This window comes from Argiope bruennichi, chromosome X1 (assembly GCF_947563725.1).
Source record: "Argiope bruennichi chromosome X1, qqArgBrue1.1, whole genome shotgun sequence".
NCBI lineage: Eukaryota > Metazoa > Arthropoda > Arachnida > Araneae > Araneidae > Argiope > Argiope bruennichi.
The window spans coordinates 102465270-102479517 of record NC_079162.1 but is presented as its reverse complement, the minus strand read 5'-3'; the positions used below and the strand labels follow the sequence as shown (position 1 = coordinate 102479517).

General features: G+C 26.6%; 1 protein-coding gene across 1 annotated transcript in view; it reads right to left on the bottom strand.

The window, feature by feature from the left end:
* Positions 1 to 11059, bottom strand: part of LOC129958730 (uncharacterized) — a 28512-nt gene extending 17453 nt beyond the window's left edge. The window contains exons 1-3 of the mRNA XM_056071384.1: positions 10997 to 11059; positions 10458 to 10521; positions 466 to 539 (exon numbers count right to left, since the gene is read on the bottom strand). Coding sequence (XP_055927359.1) covers positions 466 to 539; positions 10458 to 10521; positions 10997 to 11048 — 190 coding nt within the window. The 5' untranslated portion in view covers positions 11049 to 11059. The remainder of the gene's footprint in view (positions 1 to 465; positions 540 to 10457; positions 10522 to 10996) is intronic.
* Positions 11060 to 14248: the final 3189 nt, after the last annotated feature.

Here is a 14248-nt window from a genome sequence, read left to right as displayed (position 1 = left end):
ATATATATATATATGCAAACTATTTTATCTAAATAAACAAACTTATATTTAGATAAAATAGTATGGTTATACATTACCACAGTACCCCTTTAAATAATTCCCATACTGAAGAAATATTGCATGGAATAAAACTAATTATAACAAGTTCTTGTTTTATTGGTTTTAAGTTTCACAGGTTAAGAGAAACAGGTATTCTGATATAAAGTGTAATTCTAGAAATTTTTAAATATTTATTGATTAATGTTTTGAATGTGTTTTTATGTTTAATAATTCCTTAATCACATTATTTTAAATGACAGTTTCCTATACCATTTCCAGTATATTGGTTAATTTAATCTTGATTATGAATGAAAAAAAATTATTTTAAAAATAGGATTGGTTACATTAGATTTATTACTTCTAAACAAATTGTTGCTATTTAGGTGAAAATCAGAAATTTTTCTGTTAAAAAAAACATGAACTTACTTGAAGTTGTTGCTTCTAAATGTAATTTTTCTTTTGGTTTTGCAGTCTTGCCCTTGCTCCTTTTTGCCATTTTCCTATAAAATGCACATTATCATATTCTTTCATATATAGCTCTAATTGGTCATCTAGAAATTTCTTTAAATTGAAAATATCCATTTGATTAAATGATAGAATATTGTAAGAAATCATTTAAAAAAATAATTGAAAATTTGACTTTTATAATTTTACATTTTGAAAAAAAAATGGCATTTATTGTTTATGTTTCACTTTTATAAATTGATTTTTATGGCATGTTATTTTTCAAAAGTCATTTAAAAACCAAGTAATATAGTTTTTTAATGGATATATGTGTTTTATATCAGTCATTGCTGTTATCAGTGAAAAATTGCCCTTTTTCTTGTTGTTCAATATTCAAGCAATCATTATAAAATATTTGCTGTTGTCATTGATAATACTGTTAACAGAACATATTATAATTAGTGAATATTTTGAAAAAAAGCTTTTATTCAGTATTTATTAAAAAATCAACTATGTTATCATTATAAAAGATTAAAGTTAAATATTCTATAATTTGGTTTTGAATTTATTATATTTAAATTTCAGTGTTAAAAATGCATCAACAGTAATAAATATAGTGCTAACAGACAAATTTAAGTGAAATATTATGTATCAAGGAGAGTAACTGCACATGTAATTATAGATATGATTACTTTTAAGTAATTTTGAAAAACAAAAATATGTTATTATAATGAAATGAATATTTAATATTGGTACACTAACCAAGTTCATATGCAGCTATGACAAACATGCCTAATTTCATATATTGATGTTCATCATAACTATTTCAAGTCATGAATATCTTTGAAGAGCAACAATCTATTGAATAGATCCATGCTATTAGATATTAACCTTGCATCTCTTAAAATCATGGTAAAAAAAGAGAAATCAAGATCATAACAAATATGTAATAATCTGATTTTTACTCAGTAATTGTACTTAAGAAATTGATGTTTAAATATACAACTGAACAGGAAGTCTTTTAACCCATTCTCATCTTTTTGTAGTCTTTATCAATTAAAAAAAAATCATTTGTATTTATAAATAAAATTATGGGTACAGAGAGGAATCATGATTTTAAGCTATAATTTGTCAGTGAAATACTACACTCGTATGCCTAATACAATGATGCAGCTAATATTAAGATTACAAAATAAGCATAAGTAGAATCTTATTAGATACAAGTAACGACTAACACAGTTGAAATATTATAGGTTTAGTTTTGGAAGCATCCAACTAATGCTGAAAGAAGCAACCTATAACATTACTATATAAACATTATATATTATATTAACTATATTATTAACTATATAAACATTACTGCTGCATGCTGAAAATGAGGTTACTTGTCATATTTTATGGTAAAAAATATCATTCTTATGACAGAACTAAGATTTTGGATTCTGGCACGGTTTAAGGAAAGGGTTTTTCGGTAATTTTGGTTTATTATCATTGCTAGTCATATTCAATAGCACATATCCTTTTTAATCAGAATATGATGTCTTCTGAATTTTGTATGACCTTACATTATTCTGTTTAAAAAGAAAAATTATTCAAGCTTCTTGAGGGAATTTCTAGCTTGTAGTTCAACAGACTTCTTCACTTTTATTGGAGAGTAAAGGTTCTTACCAATTCAAAAGCTTTTAAGTTCTTCCCAATTCCTGAAAATCTTTGAAAACTGCATTTTAATTCATAAATAAAGAAGTCATGGCCATATGTATTATTTTCAAGAATAGTATTTTTATGCTTAATTTTACACATAAATTATGCAATTTTTTTTTCTTCTACATAACACTTTTATATTTGATTTTAAGTATCAATTTTAAAAATATGTTTTTAAAGGTTTTTATATGAATATCAATCTTTATAAATCATCACTAGAATTTTCAGTAAGAATAATAAACACGTATGATTTGTAATGTGTTTTACGAATTTTCTCTTGCATCTGTTCACAGGATTTTATCTAGAATGACTTAATCAAAATTTTTCTTTTATTTCATGTTAAATTTTGAACAGAATATGACTGAAAGATTAAATAAAGTACAATAATGATGATTTTACAAAATTACTTTTCATAATTATTCTTCAGTATTACTACAAAAATAATATTAAATTGTAAATCGTAGAATTTGTAAACAATGTTTAAGATATTAGAAACATTAGACATTTTTCAAATTGTATGCCTTTCTGTGTCTTAATGCCCCCTTTTGTAAAAATAAGAATGTCGCTATTTTAATTAAACATGTTTAACTATATTAGTTCATTGCCCCTATGTAACAAAGCATAGCTAGATATTGAACTGTTATTTTTACCATTTAATAGACTTTAAAAGTTTTCAAAAGAACAACTGCTGATAAAAAATGTGATTTTCAACAATAAACTCAGTACTTACATGAGTCTCTTTTTGTTCATTCATATTTCTTTGACTTTAATAACTCATAGTAAATTTTAAAACAAAATATTTTATTTAACTTATGTATAAATAAAAGTGAAGTTTATAAATAGCTTGTATCTCATTAAAATTCAAGATACTAAAAGGATTTTGCTCACAAATGCTCTAAGGGATATTGAAGAAATTTGGACAGTTCATTAATATTGCATTTTTAATTTTTTTTTCTAATTAATTTCTCTATTTATTTTTGAGTTGCTACTCCTAATGTTTTGTTGAATTTTATACCATTCTGTAAAAGTTATTATCTGGAGAGAAAAAAAAATTTCACATAAAAATTCTTTTGATTAAGTGTGTAATGTTTCAAGAATCTGAGGTTTAAAAATTATTTTCTGCAAACAGTTGCTGACATTAAAAGGATATTGTATATGATTTATCCAAAAGTATATTTACATTTACAATGTTAAAAAATTTAATAAATGCATTTGTTTTCATACATGTTGGCATTCTGTCAACTGCTGATATTAAATATATATATATATATTTGATTCTACATTAACACTTTAGTAGTATGACATTTATATTATATAACTATTAATAGCTGATCTCATATGTTATAACTGTAATTTTTGCTATAAGTGCTTCAAAATTTTCTCATCTCTTCCTTCTATTAATATTATGGCAGAATAAACGTTGGTAAACAAGAATAAAATAAAAAATTTCACACAAGTTTATGTAGGGTGTGTAACATCATTAAAAGTCTTTAAAAACTGCTTATATTTTATAGTCCTTAAAATTGCTTTTTTTTTTTTATCTGCTTATATTTTCCTTGTGATGTAAAAAAAAAAAAAAAAAAAAAAAAAAAAACCCTCCATTCTTGATTTGCTCAATTATAGGCTGTATTTTCTATGCAATGTCAGATCATTCAATATTTAATGAATCTGAAAGTAAGTGGAAAGGGTTTTATCTCAGTTAAAGGAAATACTAATAGAAATGGGAAAATAAAACATTTCCATTTACTGGACTCTTCTTTCACTTCTTTGAAATAGGGGGAAATACAAACCTTTCATGTACATAACTCTTCTTTAAGCTCTTGCTTCTTTAGATAGGGGGGAAATCCTTTCATTTCAGAAATAATTTTATGTATTCATGTAAATCACGAGTATTGGTTTTTGACAGTAACTTCATTTCACCATTGTTTTTCCACACATGATTACTTGTTCATTATATTTCAAGTTTCATCTAGTTACTCTCTATTAGTAATTTATGTAAGTATTTTTACTTGAATTAATTTTTTTGCAAAAGTTTAAAACAGTAAGTCTGAAAATGTGTATTTCATTTATTGTGTACTTCAATAAGAGAATACACAAAATGATTCAAGACTTTCAAAAATAAAAGTAAAATAAAATATTTATGATGCTTCAATATTACTTTTAAATATATGTTACTCTTATCAAAAAATCTAAAAATAAATTAACTAATACCAATAAAATTCTCATTTTATTTTTTCATATACAAACTATTGAAAGAGAAATAATTGTAACCTTGCCAAATCTCTGTGATTCAAACTTCTGAATAACACATTTTTGGAATTATATTTGTCTGTGAACATAACTGAAAAATGCTATGAGCTGGAATATCTTAAAATTGAATTTGCAGATTCCTACCAATTTTTGAGCAAAATCCATTCCTATCCTGGGATTCCAAAAGTAAAAATTTGTGCGCTCTGAAAATTTATGACCTTACACAAGAGAGGAGTGATAGTGCCTTTATTAGAGAGGTTGCAATGAAGTATTGGAGATACATTTTTAGTTGGTTTCACATGCATAGTGGAGTATATTAAGACATTTTTTCAAAAGTATCAGAGTAATGACCTGCTTTTGCCTTTTTATGCATCTGATATACACAAGTTAATAAAACAATGATTGCATTTTTTAAAGTTTTGAAAGAAAATTTCTGAATTCAAATTATTTCTTCAGTAAATTGCTAATGACAGTATGATTTTTCTAACAATATATCTTGTTCTCCAGTTGATAAAGTGGGTGTGTGCATAAGAAAGAACAAATCATTGAAAGACTTACATTCTGCAGCAGCAATATCCAATGATATGCTTTTCAAGTATGACTGTCAATAGCTTGTTTTAAAAATGTGAAATAAATAATGATTGGATCTTCAATAAATGTTGCATCAATAAGAAATGTTGTTTTAGCAGAGAAGAAATAAGAGAGAGAAAAGAAACATGTTCTCAGGTATACTCTCATTAAAAAGGATAAAAAGATGTAATGGAGATGCTATTCTCATGAAGTTTATAAATTTCCATGTCAAATCATCTTTACTCGATTTCAAAAATTTGCCTGTCAGGAAAATGAAATTGGATGAGGTTTTTTCTTTTTATCTTTTATTTAAAGAACCTAAATTTAAACTGTGGAGAGTTTTAAAAATTATTTCATTCCTCCTCGAACAAGCATCTATTAAAAGAGGATTCAGCATTAAATAAAATATTGAAGTGGGAAAGTTGACTGAAAAATACATGTTTCACAACATGTAGTCTATGATAACATAAAACAGTCTGGCAGAATCCACTCAGTAAACATTACTAAAGAATTGAGAATGCAACAACATTGATCCATTCAAAATATTGCCTATTTTGTGGGTAACAGATGGCTCAAGAAAAGTTGTCAATGATATGAAAAAAGTTAGACTCTGCTTTGTAGATCTCTTTAAGAAAAAAGAAATTTCTCTTAGAAAAGGAAATTTCTGAAATTGAATATAAAGCTAATGTTTGACAAGCCAGACACTTTTCACTATTAACAAAATTTAATGAGTTTGGAAAGTTATTAGTGAGAAAATTGAGCAAATTGAAGTGTTTGAAAATACATATGAAAAGAAACAGCCTTTTCTTTACATGTGTAATAAAATTAGCATGATTTTTATATTCTAGATAGGTTTATTTAGGCTGTTTACCTTTTTTGAGCAATTGGAATGTTAATGAAATAGAAATAAAACATTTTTTTTATTGTGGGACTAATTGTAGAGTAATTAATTTAAGATATGTAGTGGAAGTCTTTTAATAAGATTTTTTAAACAAAACTTACATAAAAAACATCTTAATTAGTTTCATGTTGATAAAAAAATATTCAGTAATTCTTGGTGGTATTTTATGTTTATATTTGCATAAAATTGGACACTGATTGAGTTAATATTCAACTTAATTTTTTTCATTGAACTCATAGTTCTATAATAAAAAATTCTAGATTAAGGTTGGTTATTTTTTTTTTCTCTGTAGGTGCTTAAAAGGTACTTGTTAAGTGTTTATTTTTAAAAGATAAAATTATTCTATGCACCTGTTACCTTCTACATGACTTTTAAAAAGTATTGCAATAAGATCTAAATTTGTATTGGATGTGCAAGACACACATTAAAGGTTTGAATTCAAAATCTTGCGAGTCTCAAATCCACAGGATTACTTTTTGAAATCTTAGAGAATGAGTTAACAGATCATTTTTAATGAGACTGGTACTGAAATGTGATTAAGTATTAAAAATTTCTGTCCCCTATTCTAATATTTTAATGATTTCTAATATTGTATTAGTCAGGAATTAATTGAAATTTAGAATCATTTTTTCCCATATGTATGAGAAATTATAAATTCAGTGATTATATTAGATAGTTAATGACAGTTAACAACTAATAATCTTTTAACTATCCTGATAATTTATTAAGTACCATTTCATATTTATTAACATTTGATTTACCTAATAGTCCTAATTATGGTCGAGATACTTTCTCTTTAATATCAAAAACTATGTGTGCTTTTGTTTTCCTACTCAGAATTTTTAATTTTCTATTTTCTTATGAGACTTGGGTCAGTTGTAAATATCAAAATAAACCAGTAGGAGTGGTCACGTGAAATTTTTTTTTTTGCATACTCTAATGAAGATGTTATCTCTTTCCCCATTTGTGCATAACATTGTGAACCTTAGGCAAAGGATATAAATCTGATGCATGACATTGTTGAACAATAGTTATGAAATATAGATCTTTTTCATCAATCTAACATTTCTAAATCTGTTGTGGGATCCTTAGCAATTATTTTAATGATTAAAAATGAATGCAATTAATAGTACGAGAAGGTTAAATTTTTGTTTTAGATATATATATTTTTTTCAATTGATTAAAAAAAATTAACACAGAATTATAAGTGTTGTTACAAAATCACACACCGAATTCCATATATTTAAGTCATTCGACATAGAGTATTGCATGTACCTTCTTGTAGAAATACAGACCAAGAGATGGATGAATTTGGTTCCAAATTTGATAGGCATATAATTATCTAATAGAGGTAAAATATTTTTACAAAATTTTATTTATCCAACTTTCTCTATTTTGTAGTTTTTGTGTTTAATTATATTCAGACAAACAGATTTCCTATTATTGGATTTTGCTCAAAACTTGATACAAATCTATAAATTTACAATAAAGACCATATACCAAAATTCAACAACCATGCAATTTAGACTTTGTTTCTGGTTTATACATTATATTATAATATAGCATTCTAAGCATAGTTTTTGTTTGAATTCTTTATGTAGTGAAGTGTGTGCTTCATACTTCTGTATTTTTTAATTGTTAATATATGTCTAAGCAATCTTTTTTAAAAGTATTTTTAAAATTCATACTGAGTTTTAACTAAAAATTCTCAAAATAGTATTATGCTATACAACTACCAAAAACTTATTACATTTTCAATCATAAATATTATGCTTTAAATTTTTTTTGCTTCCGATTATTATATATTAGATTAGGAATAGATATGATAAATTTCAAGTTACACTTAAACTTTTATTATACTTCTGCATTAGTAAGCAAATCTTTATGAAAAAATAGCTTGAGAAAAGCTAGTTTTCACTTCAGATTAGCTATTATTGAGTGTATGTTACAATCATTTATAGAAAATAAAAATACATTACATAATAGCAGATGATCAAATCCCAATTCAGAATACAAATAAATGTATATGAAAAATACTGATGTACTAAATGACATTTAATGTTGCAGAAATTTTATTTTCATCTTTTGGCTTCAATTCATGCATTTTTGAAAATTCTATCTTTTCATTATAAAAATTAAATGATAGCATTTTAAATGTAAATGGTTCCCTATTGTCTCGTGGCCACCACTATTTTCAGACCCATGCTGCTACTGCTTCCCATTTTTGACCAGATCATGAAAAGCACCTCAACAGATGGTATATATATTCATAATGTACTTAATACTCTGCCAGTGAAATCTCAATGTTGTTCTCCATAGGATAATCTGGATCGCTAGATGGCCATTTTAAAAGTTTGCATGATAAAATTTATCCAAACAGTACATGAAATTTTTCCACTGCCATCTGTCGGGTAGCAATTTTAAAAAGATATTGCATTAACTGTAATATTGTTATTGCATTGGTTAATATTTTTGGTATGAGTATAAATATTAAGTTTCTTAAATTAGCACTATTTTGGCATGAAATGTTGGATTAATTATTTTGATTAACAGCTTTTTTTTTTGTTTACTCTTTTTATTTCTCCTAAAATTTAAAACTGAAACTTTTAAATTTTGATATTTTATATTGAATTTCAATCCACAGACTTTCAAATTTTCTTTTTATCAACCATCAATATTTAGAATGTTATAAAATTAAACTAACAGGAATACTTTAGTTCTTCTTTTCTTCACTTGTATACTTTCACAGTATAGTGTGTTTCATGTTGAACTTTATCATATAGTGAAGAGAATAAGGTGTGCATTCTTTCTGTTAATTAATTAAGTACAAAATTTGATACGAATTTACAGTTTTGATACGAAGATTAAATATTAAATTTCATTTATCTGGCTTTTGTTTGAATTATCGTGTTCCAGATCAACAGACTATCAACCAGTGGACAAGTTTAATACAAAATTTGAAGCAGATACAGGGGCAGATTAAGCATGACTCTTAGACACTTTTCCCTTACCAACATCCAAAACATGTGTTTGTATATCTTTATTTTAACACCCTTATTAACATTTTAAATTGAAAAATATTTTGACAAACTAAAATAACAAAATATTTTAATGCAGATTATTTATAAAACAATTAGTTTCATTATCTTGTATATAAAGCAAATAAAAATTTAAAGCAATTTGTCCAAGAATGTTGATGGAACAAAATAACAAGATCTTTTTAACATAATTCAAATACTATTTAATTATAGAATCAAAATACCATATTTAATTTTTTTAGACTTAAAAAACTTTCAAAAGATAACTAGTTAGGAGTGTTTTTAGAATAATAATAGTAAAATTTAACTAACACTTTATTTTTATATTTGATTAAACATCAGACCATGATCGCTGTAAAATAAATGAAAACTCAAAATTAAATACTGAAAATACCACGAAAATAAAGTTCCAAAAACCTATGAGCCCGTACCTCCTTCAAAATTGTGAGATCATTCATCACTATTTGATTTGCTCTTGAGTAGATGTATAATTCTGATGATAAACTTGAATATGAAATTTCGTTCATATAGTTTATTGTTTTTTTTTGTGTCAATTATTGCACTCACATACACCAGGGAAGCAGACAACATGGATCTCAACAAAAAGTCAATAAAAGAAAAGGGGGGAAAAAAATACAAGTGAGGGTAAAGAGCTAATTTGCATCCTTTTGGTTTATGGCCTTTTTGATTTTTGACAGGATGTTGATGCTAAAATTACATAAAGTAAAAACAGTTATACATGTCTGATTTATGATGTTTCCTCACAGTCCAGATGCATTTGCAATCAGTGGAAGGAAAAAGTACTTTGTTATTAGGATGCAAAAGTTTGATTGCCTTTAGTTTTCCTGTTTTCTAAAATTGATAAATTTTTCTGTCTCGGCCATTATTTCTACCATTTCTAGGATTTCGTGAAAAAAATAATTCGTGACTTTGGAATTTTTCACAATCAAAGAATTAATTGAAGACAACTTTTTTGGAATTAATTTTAGTGATGATGAAAAAAGAATAAGAAATTTTTATACCTTCCTGTAAAGACATGATAGACTCCTTTGAGAAACTTCAAGCTTGTTAGCTTGTCAAAATATCTCATGAACCTGATTGAATTCATTATACTGTATTGAATACTTGCTTACAGTCAACATATCCGAGACAAGTAAAGATTTTTGTAATTAAATGTGTAACTATATGTGCATAAATTCATATAAAAAAGAAATGTGTAATTTGTAAACAAGTTACAGAATAAATGTTAATGTTTAATAATTTCTTTCACTTCTATGTAGAAACATGCTAGTACTATCTAAAAAAACTTTAAAGTTATTACTTTCAGATGAATTAATTACATTATTAATATTAATTTTATAATAAACAAAAAATATTAAAATTTTGATTGCAGCCATGTCTTAATTTATATGTTATTTTGCATCAATCTCTTGAAGAAATTATATATGGTGCTTTACTGCACATGAAAAATATCAATTTAAAATAACAGTACAAACGGGAATACAAAAGAATACCTGGTGGAATCCTTTTTACTCGTCTGTGGTGGCATTTCCACTTGATCTGTGTCCAGTTTTTTCACTGTGAAAAAATTTTTTAAATGTAAGAAATCAGAAAAGATCCGAATATATTTATATATTATGTTAAAATTTGTTATAAATGCTAATGTTTTACATTGTATGTAAATAAAGATATTGAACAACACTATTTTAAATGTTCTACTGCAGTTAGTTTACCTATAAGCACAACTAATAACTTTAATTCACATTACTTCACTTTTTCTATTACATATAAGGATTTAATCAATTAGCATTTTATGGAAGATGAAAATATTTAATTATTTTTTTAGCAAAGAAATTTAAATAACAAAATTGTAGCACATTTTAATATCGTTATTTTAGCCAAAATCGAAATGAAAATTTTTCATCTACTTTTTAACTGGTATTAAATCCATATTTTTCTATAGAAAAGATTAAGTAAACTAAGTATTTTATGGAAGGTGAATAAAAAGTAATAATTTTGCATACTGCAAATAAGAAATTAAAAAATTTCTCACCTTCTTTTCGAAAGAGCTTACGAAAGTGATAAGAATTCATAAGATATCCCATTTTTCGTTCTTTCGGGGACGATTCGGAAGATCTTGAGTGACTAAATGTAAGTGCTTAGATGGCGCTAACAGCAACCCTCTTTACATTTAATAACAGCAGCTCCATCTGCAGGGGTTAATATGAATTGGTTTTATTCCGTTAAAATAAACTTACAAATTTAAAACACTTTCAAGTTTTTATTAGCTTTCCTTTAGTAATTATAAAGGTAATCAATATTCAATTTTAATCTTTATGAATTGATAGCTGAAGAGCTTTGCATAATCATGTAAGGAGATTGATCAAATTTCAAAGTAATTTTTATATTGCTCGTGAATCTTCGTGAAAAGCGTTATTATTATTTTTTTTATTATTCGTTTCACGATTGATTCTTTATCAGTCTTTAAAAGTGGTCGATATAAACAACGAATTTCTGCTTGCAGGATCCGTGATACAAAGCAATGCGTAAGGCATTATTTTTTCTATCAGACTTAACTTCATGAAAATTTCAAAACACATAATAATCAAACCCACTGTCGTCCGAAGCAATCTTGAATAATATCAATCCAAATGTTTCATAATGGCTTCTGGAACACAGAATCTCAATTTATCTATTGACTTTTCTGGAATTGCGAAGCTTTCGACATTCTCATCCATTCTAAAAATCTATAAAGAAAGAGTACACAAATGTAAAGAAAAATATAAAAAAAGAGAATGTGCAGAAAATAAATCTAATCAAAATAATAATTCCAAAAGTAAAATATTTGAACATAGCAAAAGCCAATCTAAATTCTTCAAGTTGCATCTACCAGATGCCGGGCGTTATTGGAAATAATTCAGTCTGCAACCAGTAAATTAAATAATATTTATTCAGAACACCCGCCGACCATACACTCGTGAGTGTATGTACATAATGATTCTAAATGTACATAATAAAAGTCACAGTTATACGAACGTGGTGGCATGCAAAGCCACTCATTTCCAAAAAGCATATTTCTTCACAATATGAATCAAAGAACGATTTTATCCTTCTACAAGAATACGTACCACCAAACGCCACATAATATAAAGCTGAGATTCGGATATTTTGAATATTTCAGACTTTTGTTTAGTTCCTGTACAAACAAAACCATTGCGACGCCGCAACAATCGTTTCCAAATTTCGGAAAGAAACCAGTGATTCTCCTCCTTGGCTTGCAACTCGCATCTCAAATCCTTCCTTCAAGAAGCGCTCTACTGACGATTGCAGCGCTGCACAGCAGGCAGTCTCATTACTTTGCGGATAAAAATCCTGTTAAAATGAATTTTCACTGACCATTTTTCAATCCCCAATAAGTATAATCATTACATGTCGCATAACGTGCATTTTTTTTTTGGGGGGGGGGGGGGGTACAACTAGTTTATCATTTTTAAATTATTTTCTGAAAATTTCATATTATTCTCTATGGAGGCAAATTTCACGGATTAAATATATATCTTAGATGTGACTTTGGAGAGAAATTTTGTAAATTAAGATAAAAACATTGTTCTTTAGAAATTATAAAGAAATATAAACATTAATCCAATTTAATTTAATATTCGCATATTTTACTAAAGGAATAAATTATTAATATAGCCAGCGTTATTAAATGAATTTAAGATGACAGAATCAAAGTTTACATAGCTTTTTAACTTTACGTCATCTTCATGAGTCCCATCTTTGTAATTTTCAAAGCTTTGATTCCTGCAGCATTGAAAGCCAAAAAAAACCACTTTGCAGTTATTTACACTCTTAAGGCGCAGAATTTTTCTTTTTTCTTTTTGCTCGAATACTTTCTTAGCTTTATACATCGTTGGTATGCGGTATCATCCACACTGTAGATTCGTTTATCGATTAATTTGTTCTTTTCAAAGATCGTAAATTTTTAAATCAGTCTTTGACTTTTTTTTTTTAGTTAAAAATATTGTTTACAGTTAATAATATTTATTTTTATATTATCTTTAAAAGGAGAAATTGTTTGCCATAATTTTCTTTTGCCTTTTATGAAAAACATTTCTTTTATGCATTTTTTTTTAATGTTAAAGTTTTCATCCAGCGACATTTGAAAATTAGTCATCAATTTTTTGTTAAAAACCCATAAAATTCCGAGTATTATATTTCGGAAAATATTGCTTAAAAAAAAGAAATGATTTGTCTTAAATATTCACATGAATGCTAAGGATGATACTGTATTCTGTGTTTCTAAAATAATTGTATCAAAAATAATGAAATTATTTTTGATATACACGATAGATATTTGATATAAGAAGGAATTATGCTACACGATTGATATTTAATATAAGAAAGAATTATTCCATTATTAAATAGAATTAACGAAATTGTATTTAGTATATGTGTCTTCAAAATTCTCAATTGTATTCAATATAGTAACTTCTTAAATATATCTATGAATGATTACTTGTAATATTACAATTTAAAACGATTATTAAAACTGTTTTATGGCATTTCAGTTCATATTAATTTTCCGATGTCAGGCTTTCTATTGTTCTTATTTAGTTGGGGGCAGAAGTTTATTCAATGTATATATAAATAGAAAAATAGGCAGGCAATTCCTGGTTGAAATAAATGATATGGAAAAAACCCTTCAGAAATATTATTTTCAACATGTAGCAGTTTATAAAAATTAGTGACTGTGGTACTGAGATCGCTCATCAAACTCCTTAATATTTGAGGCTGACCAAAGAGGTTAGTCGTGTTTGATATGGTGATGACGGTATTTTTCAACTTGGAGACTCCGACTGAATATACTATTGTTAATCAAATCATAACAAAGGAGATTGCTTGCTTGAATTAAATGCATGAAGAGCCTTAGTGCATAGCCACTTCTGCTCAATTTGAGGTAATTTGTAGCAGAGGAAAAAACAGAAGTGATGTACCATTGGTGCGACAGCTGAGTAGAAAAAATATTCCTTAAAAGCGCTTAACACATTCATCGCTAAGGATGAATTAGATAAAGACTCCATGAGAAGAAAAATATCAATTCTTCCTGCTGATGGACATTTCTTATGCCCCCCCCCAAAAAAAAAAAGTAAAGGCGTTCTTCAGTATTAGAAAGCTCAACCTATCTAAACTAGCATAAGAGAAATTTTAGCCCACAGAAACCTGTAATTGGAAATATCTGAACGACGAGGTATCTCGTCGGTAGCGTTGAAAGTGTTAAGGTGAAAAGTGAAGCAGTTCTTTA